We start from the raw sequence: 27,886 nt of genomic DNA, 5'->3' as shown, positions 1-27,886 counted from the left end.
ACAATAATCTCTGAGGATTCATGACCGACTGAGTCCACAATGATAAATGGAAACAAAGTGCACTGGTGAGCAGGTACACAGAGAGGATTTATTCTGTGACTTTATGAAAAATTCAGGTCGAGACATGATGCGATGAGCCTAAGTTATTAAAAGCAATGTGTATTTATAGTAACCAAAATAAGTGAATGAAGAAAAACAACTAATGCCGACATAAGCTTAAAGGCTTGGCAGAGAGGGATTGCGATTAAAATAGTCAAAACCTGATTACTTCAACCCAAACAGCATGTCTGAAGTTGTAGTAGCATGAGAAACTCTTGATTTACGTCATCAGTGATGCTATAAACACAGAGTGTAAAAATCCTACAAGCAAACACTAAGAATAAGTAATCATTATAGCTTGGAAGCTTCATCATGATGCAAAAAATTTGGCTTCATCCTTGAATTCATTAGTTTGTGAGCAGATCCTTACAGTTGCATAGAGGACAATCTCTTATAATCCTCTTGCTTCGTCATACATGTTTTCATCATCTTGACTATAATCTGTGCAAAAAAAACTTGATTTATGCTCAGAGTTATTTTTTCATGTCCATAAACAGAAGAACTGAAATAAACGGTAATAATAATAAGATAATAAGAATAATAATAAGAAATGCTATTTTTGTAACTTGCAGGTGAGGAGAGCAAACCACACCAATGAATGGCATAGTGAGCTATGAAGAAATGGGAAAAAAAGAAAATTAGAGTTTGAGTTCATTCTTTATTCTTTTGTTTGGTATCTAAGCTGCTTTTCTTCTTTTCCTAGATCTTCTAGCTTTGCATTCTTCAGTGGAGGACTTAACCTAGACTTAACCCTTTATGATATTTACAGTGTATTGTCATGAATTTATGACATTGCGACAAGCTGTTGGATAGAAGTGCTGATTCCACTCTTAGTGTCCTGTGATCTTTAACTGTTAATTCATGAATTAACACAGACACTGAGGCAAACATAGCCAAAACATTTTATATGCAGAACAATTAACAGTAGGTTATTTCCTACAGCACAGGGTGCATGCTGTAAAAATGTTAGATTCATGCAAATGGTTCAGAATATAGTCACAGTTATCACAGGGGCTATCACAAGTTTAACTGAGTTCATGGACATTTCTCTCCCAATGATGTTTACTGAAAAAGCTTTGTTTTCAAATTATTTACAGCATCCAGCTTTATAGTACCTGCATCATCACATTTAAATAAAACCTGTAAATATGACTTTATGAAATATAAATACGGTAATTTGAAATCAGACTTTCCATTGTTTTTCAATTAGAGGAGTAATTGTATGTCACTTCTCTGAAAAGAGAGGTTTGAGTCAACTAGGGAATAAAGTGTTCTAGTGACAAAATGTCATCAAAACATAGGGGAAGGAACTTGCTAAACATACCTTTGCACATCAACATCACAATGCTAATTAGAAAAATACATTGAACAACCAGTAGACTCTGAATGAACCAGTAGACCAATGAAAGAAGGATCATGCTCAATATGTGCAGTGCACAATATGTTTACAAAGGAATATTAGTCATACTTTTTATTTGATTTACTTAACATAAAGCTTGACTAACATTTTGTTACAACCTAATGTGTCAGACAAGTATTAAGCAGAGCAAGCAAGAAAGTACTGTTGTGGAACAGAAAAAACTGTTTTATTTTTAACCCTATACGTCAAAGTCTTTTTTAAATTTATTTATTTTACAAAAAAGAGATTCCAGACTCTGGCAAAGGTAATTCAGAGGAAGAAAGAAAATTAGCTACATTTGAAACTTATTTTCTCAAGAAAAATACAACTACAGTCATCTGTCAAAGAAAAACAAACAAATACATGGTGAAAAATTAAATATCTAGTTACTCAATTTACAACTCCATTAAATGTAAAATACAGGGACTAAATCCACACCTTACTCCAGTTGTTTGATTGCTCCTGTGTGGCAAGTAATATTACTCTCCCCTTTGTGAAAAACTAGAATTTCTCCAAGTAAAAACCACTGCCTCCATAGCTTATTTTTAAATGTCATTGTCTGACTTTGGGGGTTTGAAAATGTCATAAATGATTCCTGCTAGAATGCAGACCAAAGCTGAACTTAAACTTCAAAAACAATAATAGCAAAAGCAAGACGCAAAAACAAAAAAAAAAGCTTTATCTGGGAAAAATTGAGGTGCTGCTGTTGGATTCTGTTAATATTATTGACACTTGTCAAATCTACAGCCTTCCCCATGTCAAAAGAAAAATGTTATTTACCAAGAATCTCTGTGAAAAGTTTAAGAATCAATAATACACTTCTTTACAGTTTAATAAAATTGTATTGGGAGTATTATTACAGAATGCACACTGCAGTGAATTGAGACTTAAAGTATTTTATACAGCTCTTAAATTTTATAGCATGGCAGGTGTGGTCGTTCTACACTATTATACTGCAAAACAGGAATTATCTTCAAGCTTAGAGCCTGAATGTTTACACAAAACTCAATACTATATATGATCATAAGTACCTCTGGTTGCACAATAGTGATAGTAGAAAGCAATGTTTTATTTAGCACCGATAGAATGAGGGGTCAATCAACAAAGCAATGTTTGTAGACTGTACACAGCAAACAAAAATGTGTTCTGTTAACAAAATAATGAATATTTTCAGAATTATCCTGCCTCACAACCTCAGACTGAATATGAGAATAGACTGAAATTGATGACATATCTTCGAAAAATATATATGCATAAATAAAATGTTACTTTTTTTCTGGAAAAAAAACCCAACAAAAAACTAAAGAAAAAAATCAGAACAAAGGATTTCTGTGATGAACTGGGGGAAGTGTCCCAGAACTTGGTATGAATTTGATGCTAGTTGTTTTAAACACCACCATTACATCTTGATGGAGGTCACTGGATGGGGTAGAAACGGAAAGTGGGTGAATTTTAACAATCTTCACAGCAGGTGAATGTAATGTGACAGGTGGTGACAGGCACAATTTGAGAAGACATTTGAAAGAACACTAATGAACCTCCCCTTCCCCCAAACCAGCTCACCTTCACAATGCCCCCTTCATGACAGGGCAGGAGACTCAGTGGGAGGTAATTGCAAGGGAGGGAAAACCTGTCTGCTTCGCCTAATGTGTGGGTGGAGGAAAGTAGGTAATCGTCCATGGTAGCAGTGGCCAGCTGAGTGCTTTTCATAAAAGTGTTCCTTTGATAACAAAAACGGAAGGAGTTTGCATATGAAGGAGGCCGAAAGGTTAACGCTCACACATCCATTAAAGCAGTTCATATATATATATATATATATGATGCAAATATATTATACACATCCATGTATGCATGTCTGAGTTCGTCGACCTCCTTATGCAATGATGTGTTCTGCGACTATGCCACCTTAGACGACTCTCATTGTATCTCATTCTGTTGATTAGTGATGATGTAAGACATTGGAAATTTGTGAAAATCCTTTTCTCTGAGGGGTTCCATAGACCCAGAAGATCTCCAGCAGCTCTATAAAATATTTATATCACCTTTTGCAGCACCTGCAGCCAGAGAAGACTGAATAATAAATAGCTAGAGCTTCATCATTTGGGCCATCGATTCAAGCTAAATCGAGTTTTCAAACCACCTCTTTCCAACCCCTCTGTTCTCTGCCATGGCAGCTCTTTACATCATTTAAAGAGCTTTTGGGATTTCATAATAAACGGTACTGGTTTTAAATGGTCTCTGGCCATGCCATGAAAGAAAAGGTGAGGGGTTCAGCCCGTGTCAGTGGAAATGACTCAATCTGCAAGCCAGAACTACTCTCAGCAAAACTCAATGACCTTATGCTCTTTAATTGCACCTCATGGGAAGGTGCAGGAGGTCAAAAATAGGAGGTGAAGCAGGATGATGGAACAAAGTTTTTAAAAAAAGATTAAATAATTATAACGTCAAGCTAACATAATAGAAAACCATTTCTCCATGCATGAAAAAGGTCTTCACTGTGCCATTTGTAGCAGAGGGAGAAAAGAGCGTGTAGCAATTGTGCATAACAGCATGTGGCCAATCCCCTTAACAGCCATGGGACGTCTATTGTTGATGAAAAATCTCCCGGGGGAGGGAGGGGCGGCCGTTACACGTAATGTGATGTTCCCTCTTTTTTTCAGAACAATCACAAGTAGTGTCCCAAGCAGCTGTTGGACCCGCATTTAACGTGGTGAGCTCTTCAGTTAGTGACCCACATAAGCAGCCACAGGAGTAATGATGCTCTTCACAGGGGCTGAGGGGGACATCTCTCTAATCCTCCACTTAGTCTGTGTGATTGGTTGGCTTCTTATTCCAGAGCAAAAGTAGAAAGTGTCAGTATTATATGAGAACTCTAATAAGAATGCTTTCGGAAACAGATAGAAAGAGTTGTCGGAATCTAAATATTTAGACATCTTATATTAGTGCTTAGTTTCTTTTTTTCTGAAATCTGGAAAGCTAACTTATACTAATATATTAGTAAAAAATAAAAAATAAACTATACAAACCCAAGTAAATCTCTAATGTTCAGTTTTAGAGAACTTTGTCATCTCAGGTTCAAGAACAAATTGTTTAGGAGGCATGCCACAAATAATAATAAAAAAAATAAATAAAAATTAAAGGCTACTGGGACTTTAACTGTGCGATATCGTCAGATGGGAATATAATAAAACTTTTCGGGAACAAAAACCCAAGCTGGATTTGGCATGAAACAAAGGTTAATTGTGTGGAAAGCATCAAAGTATCTTAGATAGATGAGTACATTTTATCCTCTGCTTAAAAACAATGAACTGTATCATTGCTGGGAATTTGACCTGGATAATGATCCTCAACATGTGGCTACATCAGTACAGAAATGGATCATCACACAAAATCTCAACCTTTTCTTGTGACAATTTCTCTGAAAACCTGTGAGGTGAGATGAACAAAAGAGAGCAAAATAGAGTAGCGAGGACTCCGAATGATCGAGAGAAATTGTGCAAGGACGAATGATCAAACACCCATTTGTCCGTTTGCTCCTCTTGAAATAACACAAGAGTGGATGGCATCTGATTGGCAAAAGAATATTGGTAATAAGCATTGACAGAGGGCAAAGCAATAATTGAGAAACTGATTTTGTGTAGAAAAGCAACTTTGTTTTAAAACACCAAACTTCAATGTTTCCTACATTTTTCAGAGTGAGATTATGGTTTAATTGTGGAGAGTGCTGTTTTGGCACAGTATGAAGTAATTACAATCTAAAAAAATGTATTGGACAGATTGATAGCAGATGAAACTTCTGACACATTCAGCAGCTTTCATATAATTGTTTTGTATAACTGAAATAAATCTGCTGTGTCTTTAAGCCAACAACACCTAATCACTAATCTTCCTGATGGAATTAGATAAACATATAGTGCAACGTAATAACTATTAATTTTCTCAACCAACACCTTAAAAATACCTCAAAACCTTTAAACGTCTTTTACCAGACATGGGCTTACAAACTAAACTTGTGGAATGTGTGAAGAGGTCAGAGCACTTCTGTGACCTTAAGCTTAAATCTCAAAGGAGGTTAGCAGACGAGTCCAGTTATGTCTGTCCCATCTCTTTACTGAAACCAAAGTAAAATGTAAAACATCTCTAAGGTTTCAAGGACATTAGACTGACAGGCTAGGTTTACTTGAGGGATTGTTCTCGAGCCAATTCCCAGGCTGGTAACAAAAGGCAGAGGAGAAAAGAAAAAATCTTCTGGAGGCTGTCCAAGAGCCGTCTCTTCACCATCAGCTTTGTTTCCAGATCGGAGAAGGCAGCAGTGTTTATAAGGCACATAGTCATAAAAGATTAATAACATAAATAAGCAGTCTGGCTTAATTTGTTTCCAGCTGTCTAGAAATGAAAATCTTAAGACTCTTGGGCTAAACCCACATTAATACTTTTCATTTTAACAATGCATGACTCTGCATCTTAACTACTACATGACTGGCACAGTTTGGTTTAAAAATTATTGGAGTGCATTTTTTCTCCCAACATGCAGAAACTGAGAATTTGAGACATGAATACACGTGTTTAAGGTTTGGACAACTACTTTGTGATTTTTAAAAGGTTGTTCAAGGCACTAGTAGTTTTTATTGAACAGAAGCTTGACAGGAACAAGGGTGGCGGAAGAAGGAGAAAAAATGCAGAAAATGGCCCAGGACTGTGTACTGAAGAGGAAACAAATGCGTTGAGGACTACAGCTTCTATATATTGTGCTTCTGCTCTGCCACTGAGCCACAAGGCATTGATCATTCAGACAGAGATTAGGATTAGATCATTTTCTCTAGTCACCTCTGATGAGAGGTTTTCAGGTCAAATACTTAAATAAGATTTTAGTATGTAGCATGTATATTAATGCACTTGTTTTCTATTTCATAAAAAAACATCTGGGAAAGGGTTGAGGACATGATTTTAAACATAACAGGGAGTCATTTCTTCATTCTCAGTGGCTTCAAAACTACAACTCCTATGTACCTTTTGTTCTTATTTATTTAAGTCCTTAAATTTAGAAAAACTGGAATCAGTGAAAATTGGAATTGGTGGGTCTGTATCAGCCTGATTTGTGGATCTCTTCTTAATGTGATGCTCTTAGGGAAAAAATTTCAGGGATTTAGAAAGATGAGACCAAAAAGGCTAACACCAAGTGATGTTTTTTTTCTCTGCTTTGCATGTCTCCATTAGTGTGCATGGATTGATGTCTCAGGGTCAAAATCAGAGTCGTCTTTTCTCTTACTATGCATTAGCTCTTCAGGATGAAGCCCCTTTTCCTGTTTAACATCCTAATTTAATTCACTGCTAACGGTTCTGTGATGCCAAGCTTTAAGATAAGTGGAAAATATATAGAGCCATTGGGGCTGGAGTGGATGTCCTCCTCAGCAAAAGTGGGTCAGAAAATCTCTGGGGGCCAAATATTTAAATTTCCTTACTCTCAGGGTTTTGGATTTCAAGCTGTGGACATATGTCCCAAAATGACTCTGCATTACTTTCAGACACTTTCATACAGTCATGTGAACTCATGGGATTTAAATCTTCTCAATAGCATGCAGAGTAAAGAAAATACGGCATTATGGCTGATGCTCCACGCTGAGTTTTGATCCAGATCAGACAGAGGTAGAATACCCAAAAATTTTACTCAAGTACATGTAGCACTACTTCATCATATTTGTTACTAATAGCTGTCATCTGAGAAATTCAAATGATTGACTTATATATACAGTATATATATAACAAACATATTTACAAGAAACAAATTCAGCAAGAAGAAAGTTTTTCAAATCAATTAAAAAGAAATATAAAACTTATGAAACCAATATTTACAGTAGGTATTTATGTTAAATAGTGTAAAGTACAAGTCAAAGCTGAAAATAGTAATGATAAGCTTAAACATCTCAGTCCTAATCTCCTATAAATGCCATAATTCTAAACTTAAAGTTGCTGTCATTAAAGATTTACAGCTTGAAATTCATTTTCAAAAACATGTGGGAAACAAAAGTAGTTCATATAACAGTTATATTTATTTGTTTGGCATTATTTTTTGTTTATAACTGTATATAAGAGCTTTACATTAAGATTTATATGAGAAAGCAGTACCCTTACGCCTGTCTGTTCTAAATATGAAAGGCACTTTAAAGAAAAATCATAACAGTCTGCACATCATTTTATGCTATTTCCTGAAGAAAAAAAAAGATTCAGAAGTAGAACTTTTTTCCCCCCAGGTGCACATGAATCCTGTTTTGTCACAAAGGAAGGCAATTTCTTTTGCATAGCACATTTTCAGGAACACGGCAATTCAAATGCTTTATATTGTCAAAATGTATTACTTGAATTCCTCACCCGGAGCTACAACACCATGAGAAGAATAAATAAGAGACTTCACATTAAGTAAAAATTTAAAAAAAGAAATTGAATAAAAGCAGCAATTAATGACTGTACAAATTTAAGATGTAACTTAATTAAAACTAATTGAAAATATGGAGGCATTTACTTTATAAAATCCCACAGAACATCTGTCAGATCTATTGTCGAGTGCATTTCTAAGTGTATTAGAATATTATTAAAAAGTTAATTAATTCAGAAAGTAAAACTCCGTTTAACTAGAGGTGATGTAGAGTACCTCGTTTTTTTGTGTTTTTTTTTATTTCGGAAGATTATGGCTTACTATGAATAAAAACCTCAGGAACTTTGAATATTAACATAAATATTAAAGAAGTGGTAAAAAAGAAAGATTATGAACAGTACTCAATACTGAGTCTGAGTTCCTGCATCACTACATCACATCACATCACTGTGCCATGACATGGAGGCGAACAGTCGGTGGTACTGCTGAGTTCATGAGAAAACCCAGGGTGACTTAAGATTGATCTATTTTGTCTCCATTGTTGGATCTGCCCTCGCATCTTCCTCACAACTCCAGAGGCTCTCAATGGTCTTTAGATCAACTAAAGTTTAGTTACTAAACACTTTATACTTTCAGTAAAGACCTGCTGGAAAAAAAAAAAAAAAAATCAACATTTCTATAAAACTTGTCAGCAGAGGAAAACATGAAGGCCTCAAAAATTCACAAGTCTAACATTGTGTTAGACTTGATAATAAACAATGAGCTAATACCACCAGCACATAAAAATGGCTAAACAGATTATGGACACTTCATCTTGGGCCTCAAGAAACTTGGATTGTGTCTCTCTCATCCTTTCTTCAGAATTGTAGTCATTGATTTAAAACTATTTTTTTGTGTTAGTTCAGGTAATGTTTCTGGTTCAACAATGGGAATGCCACAATTGTAGCCCATTTCCTAGTTACAAAGGTATGTGGCAGCGCCAGCTACAGTCCTCACCTTTGAATGCTCCCCCAAACATTTCAACAGGCTTTGCGTCTCAATGTTTACAAGTTTGTGATTATTGCTGTTGAAAGTGCACATTTTTCTCTGATATTTTTTCTTGCACTCAACTTTCCTTTTATCTGATTATACAAAGATCTAAGAGTAGTCAGCCTTTTTAACAACAGGCTTTATTATAGTGTATGTAATATGCAATCTTAAAAAATGCTCAAAATTCTGTGTGTATTCAATCTATGAGGTTCATTTTTTAAACTAAAATATATTCAGTTTTCAATGAAAAGGGGCCAAAAATCAAATGATATTTAGATTTCTAGAGGGAGATTTCATTTTTGCATTCAGTGCAAGACTTAACGTCAACAGAAGCCTACATGTCATCCATCTGACCTTAATCAATGACATCCATCGGTCACAGTGAAGAATCTGAGCCAAAACTGAAGACGGATCGTTCAAAGATATTAGCACATGTAAATCACAGAATGACAAACTCATCCGAGGCCAAAGCTGTTTGAACCCTTATTTATAAATTATATGCAGCATTAATAGGAGGTAAACAAAGCCCTGCATAGATAGATAGATAGATAGATAGATAGATAGATAGATAGATAGATAGATAGATAGATAGATAGATAGATAGATAGATAGATAGATAGATAGATAGATAGATAGATAGATAGATAGATAGATAGATAGATAGATAGATAGATAGATAGATAGATAGATAGATAGATAGATAGATAGATAGATAGATAGATAGATAGATAGATAGATAGATAGATAGATAGATAGATAGATAGATAGATAGATAGATAGATAGATAGATAGATAGATAGATAGATAGATAGATAGATAGATAGATAGATAGATAGATAGATAGATAGATAGATAGATAGATAGATAGAGAGAGATAGAGAGAGAGATAGATAGATAGAGAGAGAGAGAGAACAGTTCAGCTTTTTTAATTGAAAGCCCAGCAAGTCATTAATAAATTAAACTGAGCTTCAAACCCTTTTATTATGCCAAATAAGATAATAATGTTCAGGTTTCTATTCCCTGTTTGCAGCAGATGTTCCTCTGTGATACTGAGAGAATGCTATATTTGACCAAAATTATTTCTGAAGCGGGAGACAAAGCAAATGTCACGAGTCAGACTAAGCGAGACCCTGATCCCTGTTCTGTCACAACATTCCAGGAGATATGATATTAAACTGACATAATAATCTAAAATAATATAATGGGATCAAAAGGGAGCAGCAGACACTGCAGACCTACAGTTGAAGCACATATTTAGATACATTATATTAAAAGACAACATTTTTTAAATCACTAGCCAACAATAAATTAGAATGTTTTCATTTTTTAGGTCAGTATAATTAATTTCAATTTGCTAAATTCAAGAATAATGAGACTTTTTAAAATCTTTTTAAAATCCACACGTTTTGTAGCAGTCTCTTCACGAACTCCCACAACATGATAGTGTCTCCCCCATGTTTCACAGTTGGAATATTGTTCTCGAATTTGAAATGATCCCCTTTTTGCTACAAATATGATGGTAAAAATAGCTAAACAATTACACTTTGTTTCATCAGCTCAATGGACCTTTGTCTAAAATGAAGGTCTTCATGTTTGCAAATTATTATCTGGCTTTTGACATTGTTTTTTCACATCTTCCTCTGAGTTGTTTTTCAATTCCTGTCAGTACAAGATCCATGTAACTCCATAATGACACACACTTACCAGTTTCAGTGAGCATCATCACAAGATCCTTTGCTTTCCTTCTGGGAATAACAAACTTATTTTTGCACCAAGATGCATCCATTTGCAATCTGTAATGGCATGATGGCTAAACAAAGGAACATGACAAGTGCAGGCATCAGGAATAATTGAGGTTTATGATTCTCTTCCTGACATCTGGGCTGATTTCTTCATTTCCCCTTATCACCACACAATGAGTGTTGGAGGTTCACTTAAAATATTCACAGGTGTGTCTTCATTTCCTATTCTATCAGAAGCTTACAAACCCAAAACATCTTGAATTTAGCAACTTGATTAGTGATTATTTTGGTAAACGTTCACAAAAGCCCACTTTAAAATTTATTTTTGTAATTCTAACAAACATAAAACAGGCAAAAACACAGTTTGATTCATTATGAGAGTAAAAGTTTATTTTTGTACAGTTTCGGTAAATATCCTATTTCAGCAGTAAACTGCAAAACCAGTCCTTCTATATAAGATCTCTTTATGCACACATTTTTAACCATAAACCATAACATTATTATGATTAGGAATAAAAAAGTTGCTCATACAAACTGAAGAGTGCATTTTCTTAACCTAATGAATCTTTCCCTCCCACACAATCTCTCAGCAAGTCATAATTACAAAAGATTTCCAAGCTACTTAATAATTACCTTATTAAAAACTGTTCTTAATAAGTCATAAGCGAAATAACAACAACAAAAAAAACGGTTTAAGGAAGAAGAATTGAGAAAGTCCCTTTCAGCCACGAGAGTCGTGACAAAGACAAGAAGGGAGAGATTATGTTAAAAATAGAAAGAAATGCAGGGCAGAAAGGAAGAAAGACTGAAAGACAGATTATAGCAGGAGAAACTGTGACAGGCGGGTATTAAGGAGTAAAATGTCTCTGTGGTCGGGGGGTTGTGCTTTTTATGAGTGTCATGCTGCAGAAATGTTCTGGTGACTTCCAGCACAATGACAAGCTTCTGAAGATCATGCTGTCTGTAGATTAGATTCAATCTCACTGCATCTCTGTCTGCTCTTGGGATTAAATTAAAGAACACAGCTTTCAATTTCATACCTGGGTTCCTGCACCGCCTCTCCCAATGTGACATTTACTCACTAGAAAGATGCCCTTTCACTGTTCCCCTAGGTCCTCAGATAATACACTGCAACAAAGCAAGGGAAGGGTAAATGATGCCAACTGCTAACAAGCCAGGAAGATATTTTTCTTGTGGGATTAACCAAATTCAGATGAAAGTAGTTGTTTCCCTCCCTGCATATTTTGAGCCTATTGAGAATGAGACATTTAACAGTTCTTCCAATGATGAAGAGCCCATTTTAAGCCATCTTTTTTAACATTTCCTTTTTGCATATCAATTGGATCAGAACTGAAGTGTGCTACTTAACTGCTTAGCTGAGCTGCACTGATAAAAATGGCAATTAGCTTCTTGAAGCTAAAGATTTTTTTTTGCTAATTATGAGAAACCTTTCACCCTAACAGCAGAAATTCCTTTAGAAGTGTGGATTATAAACTGGAAGGTTATAAAATAATCTGAATAGTAACAATTATCTCTTAAAACCTTAATTTTAAAGCAAGCATCAAATTGTAATGAAAGAAATATATAAAAACAAGCAGACTATTCTGTATAATTAAAGAGAAGCTGTTTCAATGTTTCTTTCTAATCTTTTGCAGTACAAAAAAAGATGACTGAGACAGGTCATCCCTACTAATATTAATTCTGATGAAAATTTCTCCTGAAGATAAATTAATACCTCAGTAATGCCAAGGTTACCATCCATTTTAGTAGTGACACTCATTTTCATCATCTAGTATCAATGACGTGACATTAGAAAATTAGAGCTGCAGACTTTTTTAGCCTAATCTATCCCGATCAATAAAGGCAAGTTTTTCTGATCACTGAACTGCTGGCAGCAACGTGACCCAGCTGCAAACACAGCTTGTGAGGGTGGAAATTGTAACTTTTGAAGGAAAACTCAAATTAGCTTTTTGAGTATCTGTTTGAGGTTTACAATGAAGTTAAAGGAAGTATTGAAATGTAAAAGGTGGTCGATAATGTTAAATACTACTACAAGATGGTAAAATTAGATTTAAATATTTACCGTCCAAAATTTTGTTTCTTTTAAAATGTAAGTAAAACCTTGTGAGCATATAATTTCCTAATATCTCTCCTGATTTACATGATTACTTACTGTTGATACTGTGGTACCTAGATGTGGGGATATTTTGCTGACTGTGGTAGTTTGATCAGTTCTGTCCCAAAATCAGTGATACTCAAATGTGAACTAGATTATCCTGCCTCAATTTGTCCTTTATACCTCAATTTGTGATCTTCATAAAATAAAAAAATGGAAGTGGAAGCTCTTTGTTTGGCATATAAATCAGAACCTGTTTTGGACCTCTGATGCAAGGAGGTCTAGAGCTCAAAAACAATGAAAGAGCTAGATAATTTTATCATACTCTTTTGAATCATAATCAAATTATGAAATTTGCCGCAATCCAAATAGTTTAACAATAAAAAGCATAGCACACACAATATTACACTAACATGGAATAAGCATTAATGTTGCATATTGAAAAATTCCCTTGTCTGTTAAGCAAATCAGAATGACAGCTAATTTTCAGCCTTAGGTTCAAGTGACTAACTACCTAAGAAGACATCCTTGAATCTCATAATTTTATCACAACAACTCATCTAAATCTCAGATCATAATTTAAGATTTTAATCAGAAACAACACAAAAAAGTTAATTTTGTTACTACATCTTGCTGCATCTTACAAGTATGCTCCTCCTTGGCAGCATCCACTGGCCTGAAAGATTGAATGACATTTACCCTTTATCTTTTAAAGCGCTTGTTCTCTAACTTTAAATGTTACAGGAACTCACACTACATTAGAAGTTCTCCACAAAACATCAAAACTCTACACCCCAAAGTAAATTAAAGCACGTAAACACAATTACATCGAAAGCGCATTATAGCTTTGCGCTGCACAATACCTCCACGTAGTGTTGTAGCTATGATTATCAGCAGTTAAAACCTGGCACAGAGCTTTAAATCAAAGCTTAAGTTCAGTGAGACTGCTGTTAACCGCTAGTGTGAAGTATAAATCCAACTTTAAAGGATCAAACCGGAAAAAACGCAAGTTGTTTGTGACTAATCTTTAAGGACCAGCTAAACTGTGAATGTTCCCAGCTCCATGTCCTCAGAAATATTTATAAAAAGCTGGTATTCTGGTTCACTCCTCAGAGCATGCTTCAGTCTTCTTTTAGCTATCCAGGAATTAATCATGTCTCAATGCAGCTTTGATGCAAACAAATCAGTGTAACTGAATCCATCATCATTTCCATCACCCTTCAAATTTTAGTATCGACAACAGCACAGTCTATTAGCCTTCAGTGTCCTTGGCTGTTATTCCTTCCTAATGATGCATTACATCACATGCTGTGTAATTAGATGAAGCCTTGATATCTCATACTGAGACTGAGCCAAACCTAAGAGCTCTTAGAAAACCAACAGCTTCTTTCACCCTGAAGGTTTTATTGGCAAAAAGTGTAAAATATTCTGAACGTGCAAGAAAAAGAAAAAAAAAAACTAAAAGTTTATCAGACATCTGGATTAAATTATAATGCATCAAACACTAGTGTTGGACAGATAAATCCCCATTTTGAAAGTGTATTATTCTAAAACAGCTGATAAATAACATTCTTGTAGGCTCATTCCCTCTCTACAAAGAAAGATACAATATCCAAAAAAAACCTAAAAACGTCAAGTTCTCTTTGTTTTTTTGTCTGTGCAAGAGAGTAGACTTCCCAGAAAGAAAGGGTTGGGCTAAACACATAAGTGCTTCAAATACACTATAACTAGGAGGATTTGAATATCGTGAAAAAGTTTAATGCTTTTTGTCACCCACTTCAGAAAGTGAAATTTATATTATGAAGATTCATTCCACATAGTGTTATAAGTTATTCTGTTCCACAGAATAAAATCACTGCACTGTAGCAAACTGGCCTTAGGGAGGAGTTGCAAGAAGAATAGAATTGGTGGGGGAAAAAAACCCTAAAATAAGTCTCATTTGCAGTTTGCCACAAATTATTTAGGGATAACGACGAACATGGGGGTGAAGGTGCTGTGTTCAGAGAAGACTCTAAACATTGCATTCATGCAAAACTGCTGATGTGAAAGAAAACTAACACCTAACATGACCCTGAACTCATACTCTGTTCTGTAAAAACTTGGTGGTGGCAGCGTCATGCTGTGAGGAGGCTTTGCTTCAACAGGGAAAAGGGAAACTTACTAATTCCACAGACCCAAGTCGGGTCTCTGCGTCACTCCAAAACGTTAAAATATTACTTTAAACCTATATCTGCCAGGGTTGTGGTGAGTAAACTCAACTGTATATTCATGTGTCAGAATGGCCCAGTCCAAGACCAAGTTGAAATGCATTTGAGAATCTGTTATAAAATTGAAACTGCAGTTCACAGATGCTCTCTATTCAGTTTGATTGATGGCATAACTCAGGTGTGTCAGAACTCAGCCCATGAGAGCCGTCATGCTGCAAGTTGAACATATTTCCATGGTCCAGAAGGCCTGAATCAAATGACTGCCTGACCTCCCGCCATGCAGGGAAGTTTTTGCAGAGTCCTGCTAATGACCTAATTATTTGATTCGCCGAGCAGCAGCAGAGACACATCTAAAGGTTGCAGCACATCAGCCTTTGCGGACTGGAGTTTGACACCAGTGGTTTAGATCAAAGCATAGAAATGTGTTAGAACTGGTTTTAGCACCATCCCTGGTTTTGCTCTGATACAGCTTTGGTAGGAAGAGAGCAAGGCTGTCGCAATAATTATTTCTTTGCATCTTAAAAAAGTGCATATTTCTCTGCAATAATAACATTAAAGTGAAACCAGAAATGCTCTACATAACTACAATTAAAAGTGCAAAACTTAATTTACTAGCCCCCTCAGTACATTATACCCCAGGTAGTTTCAGAAAGAATTTACTTCAAACAGGTGCTTCCAAATGTCTGCCTAACTTGGTGGTGAAATTATTTCTGTTATTTTACATCAGAAAGTAATTCTGGATATGTTGCTTTGAAATGTAATGACTCATGATTTAGCAGCTTTACTTTAAACAGACTTCTGATTCACAGTCTCACAGGAGCTGCAGCACCAAAGGAAACAGCTTTTTTGCAAAAAAAAAAGAAAAAAAAAAGCTTGTGTCATCATCATCTTCAATAATGTTGAATCTCTACAGATAAGAGAGAGTGGGACCTCAGGTTTGAAAGACACCATGGATCCAGTCTTATTAAGAGCTGATCCGCCTTTTATTAAGGCCCGCATTGTGGGATTTCCCTCAAGCACAGCAGTGAGAAGAGCCTAATATGCTCCGATGAAGAGGACCTGAGGATCCCTCTGGATCTTGCTCCAATTAGAGGCTGGTGGCTCAATCCCCTGGCATTGTGTGAAACTTTCCATGGTGGGTGAAAGTTGAGAACAACATGGTGCCAAGAGCACAATACGACGCAAACATCTGAAACTTGTTGCATTTAATATCAAGAGTCCAATTTTATAAATCATTTAGATCATAGATATATCCTTCAGAACATAACGACTGCTGCACACAGAGATTATTGTAGTCTATTGTAGAAGAGTGGCATTACCATTTGATCCAATGAAATTATTATACAAATCTAAAAAATTATGTTTCATCAACATTTTTAATAATATTTTTATAAAATCTACTGAGCCAAACTATGATTTTTGCTGTTCAATAATCTGATGTAGCAGCAGATAAAAAACAATGATAAAATATATAGTGTACCTGCATGTATTTGTGTATGTAGTTATGTTTGGTAATATGGTGCACTTAAAAGGTAGAACTTGCATATTTGTATGTGTTGTTCTCTCTTGGTGAAATGTCTGTCTGACATAAAAAAAAAGGAAATTAAAAAAATAAATCAACACAGTCTTAGTGCAATCCCTTGCAACCTGATCCATTTTCCATTGATGCAAATAGAGTATGTCTAATTATAAAAAAACAGCAATGCTGAAAAGGGAAGCGATCTATACTGCTTGTCTATTTCCGTCTTGGTTCAAATGCAGCACAAAGAAAAGCTTGAACTGTTGGCACCAATAATTAGTCAGCTTAAAATTTTATAGGGAATTTGCTGTACGTCAATGAAAAAGGGGCAGCTTTTGTATCCCAATTCTGTCTTTAAAACCTTAATTGTTTTAAAGTTAAATCTATCAGTTCTTCCACTAAAACATGTCACTTCCATTTATATGTACTGTACATCATAGTTAAAATATCTAATTGTATTTTTCCAGTGATCCAAAAAGCAAAACTCATACTATATAGTTTATTACACAATAAAGGACATGTTAGGCATTTAATTCTCTCGAGTTGATTATGAATTATAAAAGCACAAAATTTTGTTTGTCATAAAATTATCCTACACTGACAAAAAATTATTTTTAATCACAGAAATATCCAATTACTGAAAATTATGTCCATATAGGAAACAGTATGCACAATGCAAACTTGCTTGGGGTTTCTTTTGCTATAATTACTGCATTAGTGCAGTGTGACATGGAGGCAAACAGACTACAGGATTAATGTTGCTCTTAAAGTAACCCAAACACAGTCAAACATCCCCACATTTTTAGAAAGACCTTTGCTTGACAATATTGGCTTTTTCTCTTCACTTTTTCCTTCCACTCAACATTCCATTAACATGGCTGGATTTAGCACCTTGTTACCTACCGCCTTCTTTAGCAATGACCTTTAGTGAGGTCAGCAGTCTCCCCTATAGGATGGTCAAAATGTTACATTTTGTATTTAAAGCACTTTTAATGGGTGTGTTGTAATATTTGCAATTTGAGAAGCTGGATTTTGAGTTTCAATGAGATCATAAAAATTAAATAAATTAACATTTTGATGATTGATTTTGGTTACTTTTCTGACGACAATATCTCTATTTTTAGTTCAGGGATTTGTTTTAATTTGTGAATGAAACTTACCAAGGAATAAATGGTTGCAACACCTTTGTACAGAACACACAGAATGACCATTATTGGATTTTGCACCACCAGCTGAGTTGTCGAAACTCACCAAACATGTTGCCGAGGTGGCCGTTTTTCGTCAGAGGTCGCAGCTCATTTTTGCCCCAGGCATATCGCTTGTAGTTGTCCCAGGCAAACTTCATCATCTGTAAAACAAGAGTGAGGACACATTGGTCAGTGGACAAAGCAGAGGCAAAGCATCACTCCTCGAAGCTACAGTGGTAATTAAATTGGGATAGCTCAAGGCAAAGAGAATAATGGGTATTGATCAGGACTGGATAACGAACAAACACACAATTATAACACATAAACCACAGTGCTAAACAATGCGACTGACATTTTCCCTGCAGCAGCTGTTCTAAATTAAAGATTGACTGGTGCCAGTGGATGGGAAAGAAAACATTTTTCTCAAGATGAAAATCATTGAAAATGGAAACCGTTATGTGGATTTGTTTTGCAGTGCACCAAAACTTTCTCAACTGACGGAAAGTAAAAAGTCATTTTTTATTGCCAAAAAAACCCCTGCATGCTGAAGCTGATAAACACATTTTCTTACTTATAAACTTTCTAAATAATGTGTTGGGAGCCAAACACAGTCTAGTAGTAGATCAATCACCTGCTACATCTCTGTAAAATACATTTACATATTTTATTTAGCTTCTTTGATGCTTTTTTCTCCTTTTTTAGCAAGTTTACACAGTTTATCTAATTTCTATGAGCAAACTGAATAAATGCAGTGTAACTCCACAGATTTGCCAATGAATTACCCTCTAACATTTTTTTATTTAGTTTTAAAATAATCATTATGATCCAAGCTTTGAAATAATAAAGTATAAGTTTGCTAGCTTCTGTATAATGTCAGAGGGTTTTTATTTACATTTTAAAAACTTTCTAAACTTAATCTTAATTTTAGCTGAGATTCAGACAAACCTTGGGTTAAGGGAAGGGAATGTATCTACTAAAACTTAATGCATGGATATTAGCTCTTGTGTGAAAGTAAAAAAAAATCTGTAAAATAATCTTTACAGTGTGGTGACATGAGACAGATCAAAGTAATAGACTCAAAGAAACAAGCACAAAACAATAAGGAAAAGTTTAAACTTGGACATAGGAGGATGGTGATACAATGGATCACATAAATCCTTCTTCTATACGGAAATTTATTATTTTAAATCTATTTCACCTAAATGTGCTGCTAATGTTTCAGTTGTTTTCGTACCAATCCATTTCCATTTTTTGTAGAAATACTACCATTTAATGTAGAATGCAAAATTGCTCAGATTTCCATTTGAACAAATCAACTCAAAATTGTCCCAAACCAAACCAAAATAATCCTCAGCAACCTTTTTAATCAGTATGCATGCACAACATTTGATCACCTCTAGTTAGAATTAGAAAAAACACTTCCGCAGCTTTCAAACATGGCACGCACTGAGCTCTCTGCAGGAGTTAAATGGTAAACCTGTGTCTGGGTTTCCAGGCACAGCAGAATACAGCAAAAAAAAAGACACATTTATCAAAATATCAAGCAAATACATATTTTATTGACAAAGCTGAATTTCTTGTAGCTATAATTATGCATTTGTTTTCCGCATATAAAGCCAACAGCAGAATTACCCCTGCATATGAGACAGATGGGGAAAAAAGAAAAATATGTGATGAATGATTCAGAGGGCAGTGTTTGGCTTGTGAAAAAGATCAGTTTCCACATTGACTGGCTACTTTCTACTCGGTGGGGAGCAGTTTGATAGATATTCTGTGTCTACTGGCTGTGAGTAAGCGTCAAAGCGCACAGCGGTCCAAGTTCAACAAATTTCAACTCTGACCATGCAAAAGGCTACATTTGGTAGAGGGCAAACTGTTGGTGCGCAGTGCATGCAATACAAATGAATTGTCTTCTGAGTGCAGCACAGCAGGTGCTTTTTTCAGTCTGATAGCACCATTAGACTGATCAAACTGAAACTGGATAACCCTGTAATGATCTGAGATTTTTTTAAATGCAGTTTATGAAAGCTTTATTCCATTTATATAAAAAAAATAACTCCTTTCACGCATTAGATTCGACAAACTGCTATACATGCAATACATGGATTTGTCAAAACTAGACTCAATACTGACTGAATACAATTTTTTAAAAATTGTTTATTATCTGCTTTGTTTCAGAAAACAGAGATAAGAAACTACGTAGGGGTTGTCAGCAAGGTCAAAAACAGGATGTCCTTACACAGTGGCCACATTGAAGTAAGACAAGACTACAAAATGATTTATCATCGTTTCACTGAACATAAATCTGTTTAAAGACTCCCAACCTTCCTCCATCCTAAAGCTAATTTAAAAAGGCTATAAAAGGTGGGCCTTGCTCTGCTTATTTGTTTATCTAGTCTGACATTTCTTATTTCTAACAAAAGGGCACAAGCAATATATGTGGAGCTTCTCTGCAATAAAGGGAACAATCTGATTAAAAATTATGCTTCCTTCATATCAATGAGGGGCAAAAATGCACAAACCACTGAATCATGCAAACTGCTTAAATTTAAACTGAAAAAATTGTTTTGCTTCAGAGCACATTTGTTTCCAAGACTTACCACAATGACAGATAAATCAAAATAAATTGCTCAGAGCACTCTAACACATGTAAATAAAGCAGGGAGTCTTTGTACAACATGCTATCAGTTGGAGAGACTGAATGTAGTAAGCTGGAGTTGTTTTTTTCCCCACAGCACAATGTCATCTCTTATCAATACAACATGTCTCTGCTTGCTCTCTGGAGGTGGGCTCAAATAAGACAGTGGAAAACAGACAACATGAATCAGATTCCCTCCAGCAGGAAATCCTTTCAAAGCAAGCAAAACTCCAGCAATTTCCCAGAGTAACAACAAAAAAGGCAACAACTGGTCAGGGAGGAGATATTTCATCACAAATTAATCACAAACAATGCATTCATTTTTGTCTTACAGCGCCAATTTAATTTGTTATCTGGCAATTGGGGGATGCAAAACATATTACTCAGGCTACGTACCAGATCCTGCAATCTATTCACAAATCAGAAGCCAGGCTGGTTACAATAATATTTTCAACATTGTTTTGTTTTGTGAATGCGCTTGACTGACAAAGTAAAACCAGATGAAATAAATTATACAAATATAGAAAAGGGGGAAGGCAGTCATGAGTCTTAGGGAAAAACATTGAAAGTGATCTTTTATCTTGTCACAGCAATGACTACAAAAAAATAAAAAATAGCCAATCCAACCTCTAAGTGAACCCGGAGAACACGTCTCACAAAACAAAACCTCCCAGGAAATTCCTCCTGTTTTATCTGAAACTGATAGTCTGTTTTGCTGCCAGTGACTCCTTTGGCAACTTTAAAAGACAAAAATCTCAAGAATTATGACAAAAGTCTCGGCAGAAATGATTTGTTAGTAAAACATGGACTCCATGTTTCAGTTAATGGGTTTGGCAGACTTGTGTTGCATATCTATGCAGCCATTTATCATACTTCATGTTATCTCACCAATTTACTCTTTACATATTGATTAGATCTGACAAAGCGACTTTGTGTTTAGATGTATCTCTCTTCTAAATAAAGACAGTGAAGAAGATATTACTGCCATTACCTGAGTTTTCTCTGCTTTTCATCCTAATAATGGCACTGGTTTCTAAACTTCTTTAAGCTGCTTCTCTTTCTTGTGTGTTTCTCTCCAACAAAAAGCCACTATCAGAGCTGTTGCTGCAGCGTATTCTGGTGTTCTTCTTTGACACAAAGCAAACTCCTGGCTCAATGCTTCTGAGTTTAACAGAGTTTGACTCCTTTCTGTCATCTCAACCCCCAGGAGCTAGATTCTGCTTTATGTTGAAAACATAGTTGATTTTTTTTTTCCACAGTCACTGACTGCTTGTTTAGAGGACAGATTACCACAAAATCAGTGACTGGATATAATTGGCTGGATTTCTTGAGGATAACAACTTTATATCTATGAGATAATGATAAACAACTGACAAATACTTCTCCATTCTCACATTATCTTTGAAGACATATTGTTTACTTGTTGCCTCATAAATATTACCTACTAAAAAGTGACACAATGAAAAGATTAGTTTTAATCACTACAGCTATTAGTAGAGCAGCACAACATATAGAAGTTCAATTGTTATCACAATGTTTATTTGTGTCATATCAGAAAAAGCATGGTGACAAATATTCATGATCCTTGATCCCCACACCAGCTAAAGATTTTACAGGCCAAGACGCTGAAGCCCATGAATTGCTGGGCAGAGCATAATGATGACAAAGCAAAAGAGTGAGAGAAAAAATAGTTTGCCATCAAAATATTCTACAATATCATAACTTATGGTGATTCTCATAATTTTGCCTCTTGGTTGAAGCTCTCTTTCTGGCATCTCTTTACACTATGCAGCACCATTTAACTAGCTTAGATAAACTTGCAAAGACGAGAGGATAAAAAATAGTCAATAACAAAAGGAATAATAATTAGACTGATGGGAAAACATTGAGAAAATAAAAATATTTTCAAAAGTCATAGCTTTCATGGATCTCTTGTTGACGATAAAGCAAATGGCTCTGCTGAGTAAACTGAAAGGCCTCAAGTCGGTATGTTTTCCAAAGTCATGGGTTTGAGAAAGTACTTTTCCTATTGTTATCGCTGAAGGCTCACAAGATGTTCCAGCAACCTGAAATCAGTTTCACAGTGGCAGGCAAATGATACAGAAATCTGCTTTTATTAACCAAAAAAATGTTACCAGGAATTTACAGGAATTTACAGCTGAAGCAAGATAGCTTCAGCTTTTATGCCTTCAAATCTGGAATTTTATTACTTTAGATTTTTGTGCAACAATCTCTGTAGCATGTTTAGAGTTCTGCGTAATTATTGAGGGCATTTCTTAATGTTTCTGAAATAATTTCCACCATACTACTGCATCTACAGCTTCTCTTTTAGACTAAAAAGTCACAACAATGAAACTCAGACTCCATGCAGAGATGAGACTTGGCTTCCTGCTGGGAAACACTGAAAATCCTTCGTTCCATCAGAGAAACTGATGTTTGATTCATATAGCATACCACTGCTGTTGTGCACTGCAGTGGGTCAAAGGTGTGGGAGGACAAAAATCACGCACCTGTAGAATCGTTGGCGTAGCAACACAACATCACAACAGAGGCAGTGCCGATCAATAACTGCGGCTGCGTTACTACCACAACAACAGGCTATCCGAAAGAGACAAGCAGAAGCATTTCTGTCCAAATGGAAACAAAGCAGGAACAGACATGATACCAAAATAGGAGTTTAACATGCAGTTATGCCAAAAACATCTGGTGCAACCCTCTTATTTAGTACGCACGTGTGCCAAATGAAAATAGCCTTGTTTTATACTTGAAAACATGCTGAATGTGTATGTGTGTATTCCTGTGCGCACTACATGTTTCATTCTCAAATATGAGCAGAAACTTTATTTTAAAAACTTTTAAGAAATTAAACTGACCGTTTTAATGAGGTTATATTGTGCATAGTCTATTTATTCAGGCACTGGTTATGCCTGCTTATACTACTTCCAATCCAACCAATTCTCAAGGTAGTTCTATACTTATTGCTTTAAGTTTTAGAACATGATAAAAACAAATTTCAGAAATTGTAAAATATTTACTGCCATCCAAGGAAAAATATATTTATAAAAGAAATATCGATCTATTGAACTGTACCAAAAATATACCAAACTGTGAATTTAAAACCCACATTCTTACCAATCAGTGATTTTTGTGTTTCGGTACACGTCTATACAAAAAGGACCCGGACTTCAGTTTAAAAACACATCAGGAATGGAATACAACAGGAAGCAAACAAGACTGGATGCTATAAATCAGGTTCCTGTAACAAGGATGGACTGTTGAAAGTTCAAAAGAGTCATGTTAGCTCCTGCTTAATGTTTTAGCTCTTAAGAGGCTAATAATTTTGAGGGTTTTGAACAATCAATGAATTTCTACTGTAACGTTAAAATTCTGCAAACATGCCAAGTTAACATAGCATGTTCACGTTGAAAGCAACTGGAAAATTCTATTAAAACAGTTTTCATGGGGGCTAATCATTTTGTCATCAGCTATAAAATTGGTTTATAGAAAACAAAGCACAAATAATTAAAAAAGAACACAATGTGTAACAGCTCAAAGTGAAATAGCCAAGTATTGATGCCCCAAGAGAAACAGTACAGCTTGCAGTTTTTTTATTTATAAATTGCTAATTAAAACACCTTTTTAAAGCTCACTTTCTGGAGGCAATACTTTGTACAGCAGAGAGTATAAGACAGGGAAACCATATGAATGGGATTTTACTATTACATTTAGTTTTAGTTTTAAATTGTATAGTTTCAGGTTGAAAAAAAAAACCTTACTGCAATGAAGCTGACAACATGACAGACCCATATTAAAAAAGAAGCCCCTCTTTTAAACTTAATGCAGCACATACACTGCACATTTCAAGTAAGATTCCCACTAGAATGGTGAATGGATAAAAAAAAAATGTGAAAAGCTTCAGAATGTTTGGCTACTGAAAACAGGCTGGTGCATCCATCCACCCACTGGTGCATGCAATATTTAAAATTTCTTAAAGGTCCAATATCTAAACGTAGAAAACCACTGGGAGTCACACTTTAGCAGCAGAATGTGAGTTTGAAATAAATGGAGCAAAAACCAAGCAAGAAACCAACTTGGAGTCTCTCAGGAGATTTGCTCAACTGTGTGTATGTGGGCGTGTGTGCGTGTGTATGTGTTATAGGGGAAATGCATTATAGTCCCTTGCAGTTCTCTTTGTGAGCATTTTAAGTGAAGGAACATGGCACAAAGAGTGGAAGGACACATTCTCATATGTTAAACAGACTGCTTTATGGCTGCTATAAAAAAACAATAAATGTTCCAACAACAATGTCTGATTATAAAATAATTCCATCCTTACAAAGGAAGAAGGTGAAAGAATGTGAAAACAGGACTCATATAATGATACAACAAGTTTCATTGTTCCTTGATATAATAAGAAGACATAATTTCAAGAATGTAATTCTAGTCAGAAGATGGCGTTAAATTTAGGTGTACATTAGGTATTCAGGGATGGACGTTTGCACCCACCACTGGCAATATTTGGATATATTTATCAAATGCCCCTATAGTGCCACTAGACTTATCCATTATCAGAAGGGATAAAATGCCATGATAGTTCAGGAGAAAAATGTTTACCAGAAACCATCAAACATTCTGCAAGGGAGCTGGGTTATGTTGAATTATGTAATTTGTAACAAGAACAATGACTTGATGTTAGTACCACTGCCGGAATATGTTAGCTTTTACGTGTGTATTATTATTTTGGTCTGTCTTTACTAACCCTCTCATCATGTTTCTTTATATAACTATCTTATCAAATCACGTTTGCTTTAATTAGTCTTTTCCTGGAAATAAACTGTTGGATTTTAGTTGCCATAGTTTTACAAGCTATGCTATTTTATATAGTGTTTGCATTCTGTACCCTTTTTAATTTTTTTTCCTCTAAGCTTAATTTAGATGGTGTTTATGTCATCCTAACCAGATCTCCCTGGTAAAAGAGATACTGTGTTTCAATAGGATCACTCAGTCAAAAACAAACAATACTCAGTAGCTAAAATGAATCACTTACTTGATGTGATATTGGGAACTATCTTATATAAAAGTATCTCTTCTTTTAAGTGAAATGGGAAACTCAGAAGATAAGGAAGGGAGTTTAGGTAAATTGAAATGTATTTTATGTAGCTATAAAGTAGACATGCTGTACTTTACAGTTATTTTTAATAAAAAATAACTGTGTATCCAACAGATTGTTTTATAACCATTAGTTACAAATACCTGCACTTAAATTTTTCCATTGCGAGTATAGACCTTCTTCCAGCCCCGTAACACCACTTTTAATATCTTCATAAATCAATATCAACAACAGCCCTGTTTGTTTTTACACAAGACCTTTTTTGAATATAAAGATTGTGGTTATCAGATAATAAATCACTGCAGGGCCCAAGCTGCTGCATCATCACCTGCAATCACCAGGACTTTTGGCAACAAAAATGTAAAATCAGTTGTTTTTGTTGCACTGTTTCCTCCTAATTTTCAACATCTTATCTCTTTTACACTCCTTTCACATCCCATAATTATATCTGCATAGTCATCTTCAGCTTACTAAAAATATGTTAATTATGAATGTTGACAGATCCCTTTACGTCTTTAATAGCCAGTGAGACCATCCAGAGTCAGCACAACACTCTGGGACACAGCAAACAAACTAAAACAAAACAAAAAGTAACAAAAAATCAAGGGTCAGAGTTGGAGTAGGTCGTTGATGTCTGGAATTAATGAACATCTTGGAATTAGTATCACAAACAAATGAGGGAAAAAATTCCTCTGACCACCTCCAAACATTTGGTAGCAATTGTAAAAATCCCAGGAAAGATACACATTAACCAAAGAACAAATGCATGTCAGTTAAAGCACAAATCTTCACTTGTCCTGAGGTGGAGTGGCAGCTTTTGAATCCCAAATCTGAAATGTAAACGTTCTACTTTAACTAAAACACACACCCTCTCAAACCCACACGCGATGTTATTGATGTTTTTCTTTATTCGTTTTTAAACACCACAGTCAAGATGATGCCGCAGACATGTCTGAAATGAAGAAATACACAATGCTGAGTCAGTAGATGTCAATATAACTGATGCCAGCAACACATCAAAGCACAAAAAATAGAAACATTTTAAGAATGTAATTCTCCTAAAACCACAGTTGTTTGGAACAAGGGAGGAAAGCCAAATTTGGAACTTCTCCAGCCCAACAAATCCCAACACAATACATATTTTCATCCAGACATCTCAAACAAAACACAATTGCTTCAGCTTTTCACAGCCTGGCATTCACTACAAATCTTAGCAGGGCAGAAGGGAGGGCAGAAGAAACTTATTAAGGTGGCTATGTTTCATCAAAATCAAAAGGTTTTCATCACCACCAGTACAGATGTTTGCAGCTTAAAAAGTTTAAACGACCATTAGAAATACAACAAGTGGAGCATCAAAGGAGAAACAGTATGTGAATATTTGTATTTGTTAAAACAAACACTGAAAATAGAATTGGCAAAAAGGTCTAATTCATTCACCCATATACAGCCTGAAAATGTTAGTGAAATAAATTCTAATCTAAGAATTCATAAATCTGTTAACATTTACTTTATTATTTTGAAAACCATTGGGAGCTTCAGCCAAACACCTCTGCTAAAACAGAGGACTGATACTTGACTTACCAGAGCTTTTCTTTCCTCAAACATTCAGTGCTTTACTTTAGTTCTGGAGAAAAGTGGTTGACAGAAGTAATGTTTGCCAGCACTGGGGCTCTGGAGGCCCAAGTCAAACAGTTTTCTTTCCTCTCCCAGTTTTTGTGGATCAGTAAGCTGGACCAATCAATAGACCTAGCAAGGAAAGTTGATGGAAATTGAGGAGAGGAGAGTGTTTTCTGAACTTACTGGAGTAACAGGAACTTGTACAAGAAATATAGCATCCCTAAAATGTTCCTCAAACTGTCTGACTATCACCAGCTTCCACCCTTGTTGCTGACAGCAGCTCTTTCTGCACAAACAAATTGGTAATAAAATTGCAAGGATGGTGCAGAAAATGGGAAGTTATTGACAGTAAACACAAACTATTGCAGAGCTTTTACAGTGTTATTAGAGAGAGTAAGGTAGAGGATAATAGAGAAGCCGAGAAGGAAGGACATACATAGAAAAGGGAAGTAATTTGTCTCGAAGACATTGCCAATTTGAGTGGGCTGCAGGCGGATGCATTTACACCAAGTGAGCCTCACTGAGTCTTCTGGGGAGCACACTGGTGATTTTAGCACAGTATTTTCAAAGGAAAGCACTCATTTAGATCAGGTTCTGCTTAAATACACAAGGGAGAGAAAAATGAAAAACCATTCACAAATGTATGGGGCAATTGAAGACAAGGACAAATGAACTGAGGATAAGAGTTCATTTCTTAAGTGAGATAGTAAGTCTACTTTTATATTGTGGCACTAAATGTGCATTTCTTTCCGCAATTATTTCAGTTTACAAGCTAAAAAAAATAACAGGGGGCTAAAGAAAATTATATCCCCTCCATCGTCCTCTGGTTATCTAAGATCAGACCTCTACT

The 27,886-nt window shown here is 35.4% G+C and overlaps 1 protein-coding gene across 2 annotated transcripts in view; it reads right to left on the bottom strand.

Annotated features, from left to right (window-relative positions):
• LOC102229946 (mannosyl-oligosaccharide 1,2-alpha-mannosidase IA-like) overlaps positions 1-27,886 on the bottom strand; it is a 204,663-nt gene that overhangs the window by 99,040 nt on the left and 77,737 nt on the right. For both annotated transcript variants that reach the window (XM_023331092.1, XM_023331093.1), the window contains exon 2: positions 17,736-17,832. In XM_023331092.1, coding sequence (XP_023186860.1) covers positions 17,736-17,832 — 97 coding nt within the window. The remainder of the gene's footprint in view (positions 1-17,735; positions 17,833-27,886) is intronic.

This window comes from Xiphophorus maculatus, chromosome 3 (assembly GCF_002775205.1).
Source record: "Xiphophorus maculatus strain JP 163 A chromosome 3, X_maculatus-5.0-male, whole genome shotgun sequence".
Lineage (NCBI taxonomy): Eukaryota > Metazoa > Chordata > Actinopteri > Cyprinodontiformes > Poeciliidae > Xiphophorus > Xiphophorus maculatus.
This window is presented reverse-complemented; position numbering and strand designations above follow the sequence as displayed.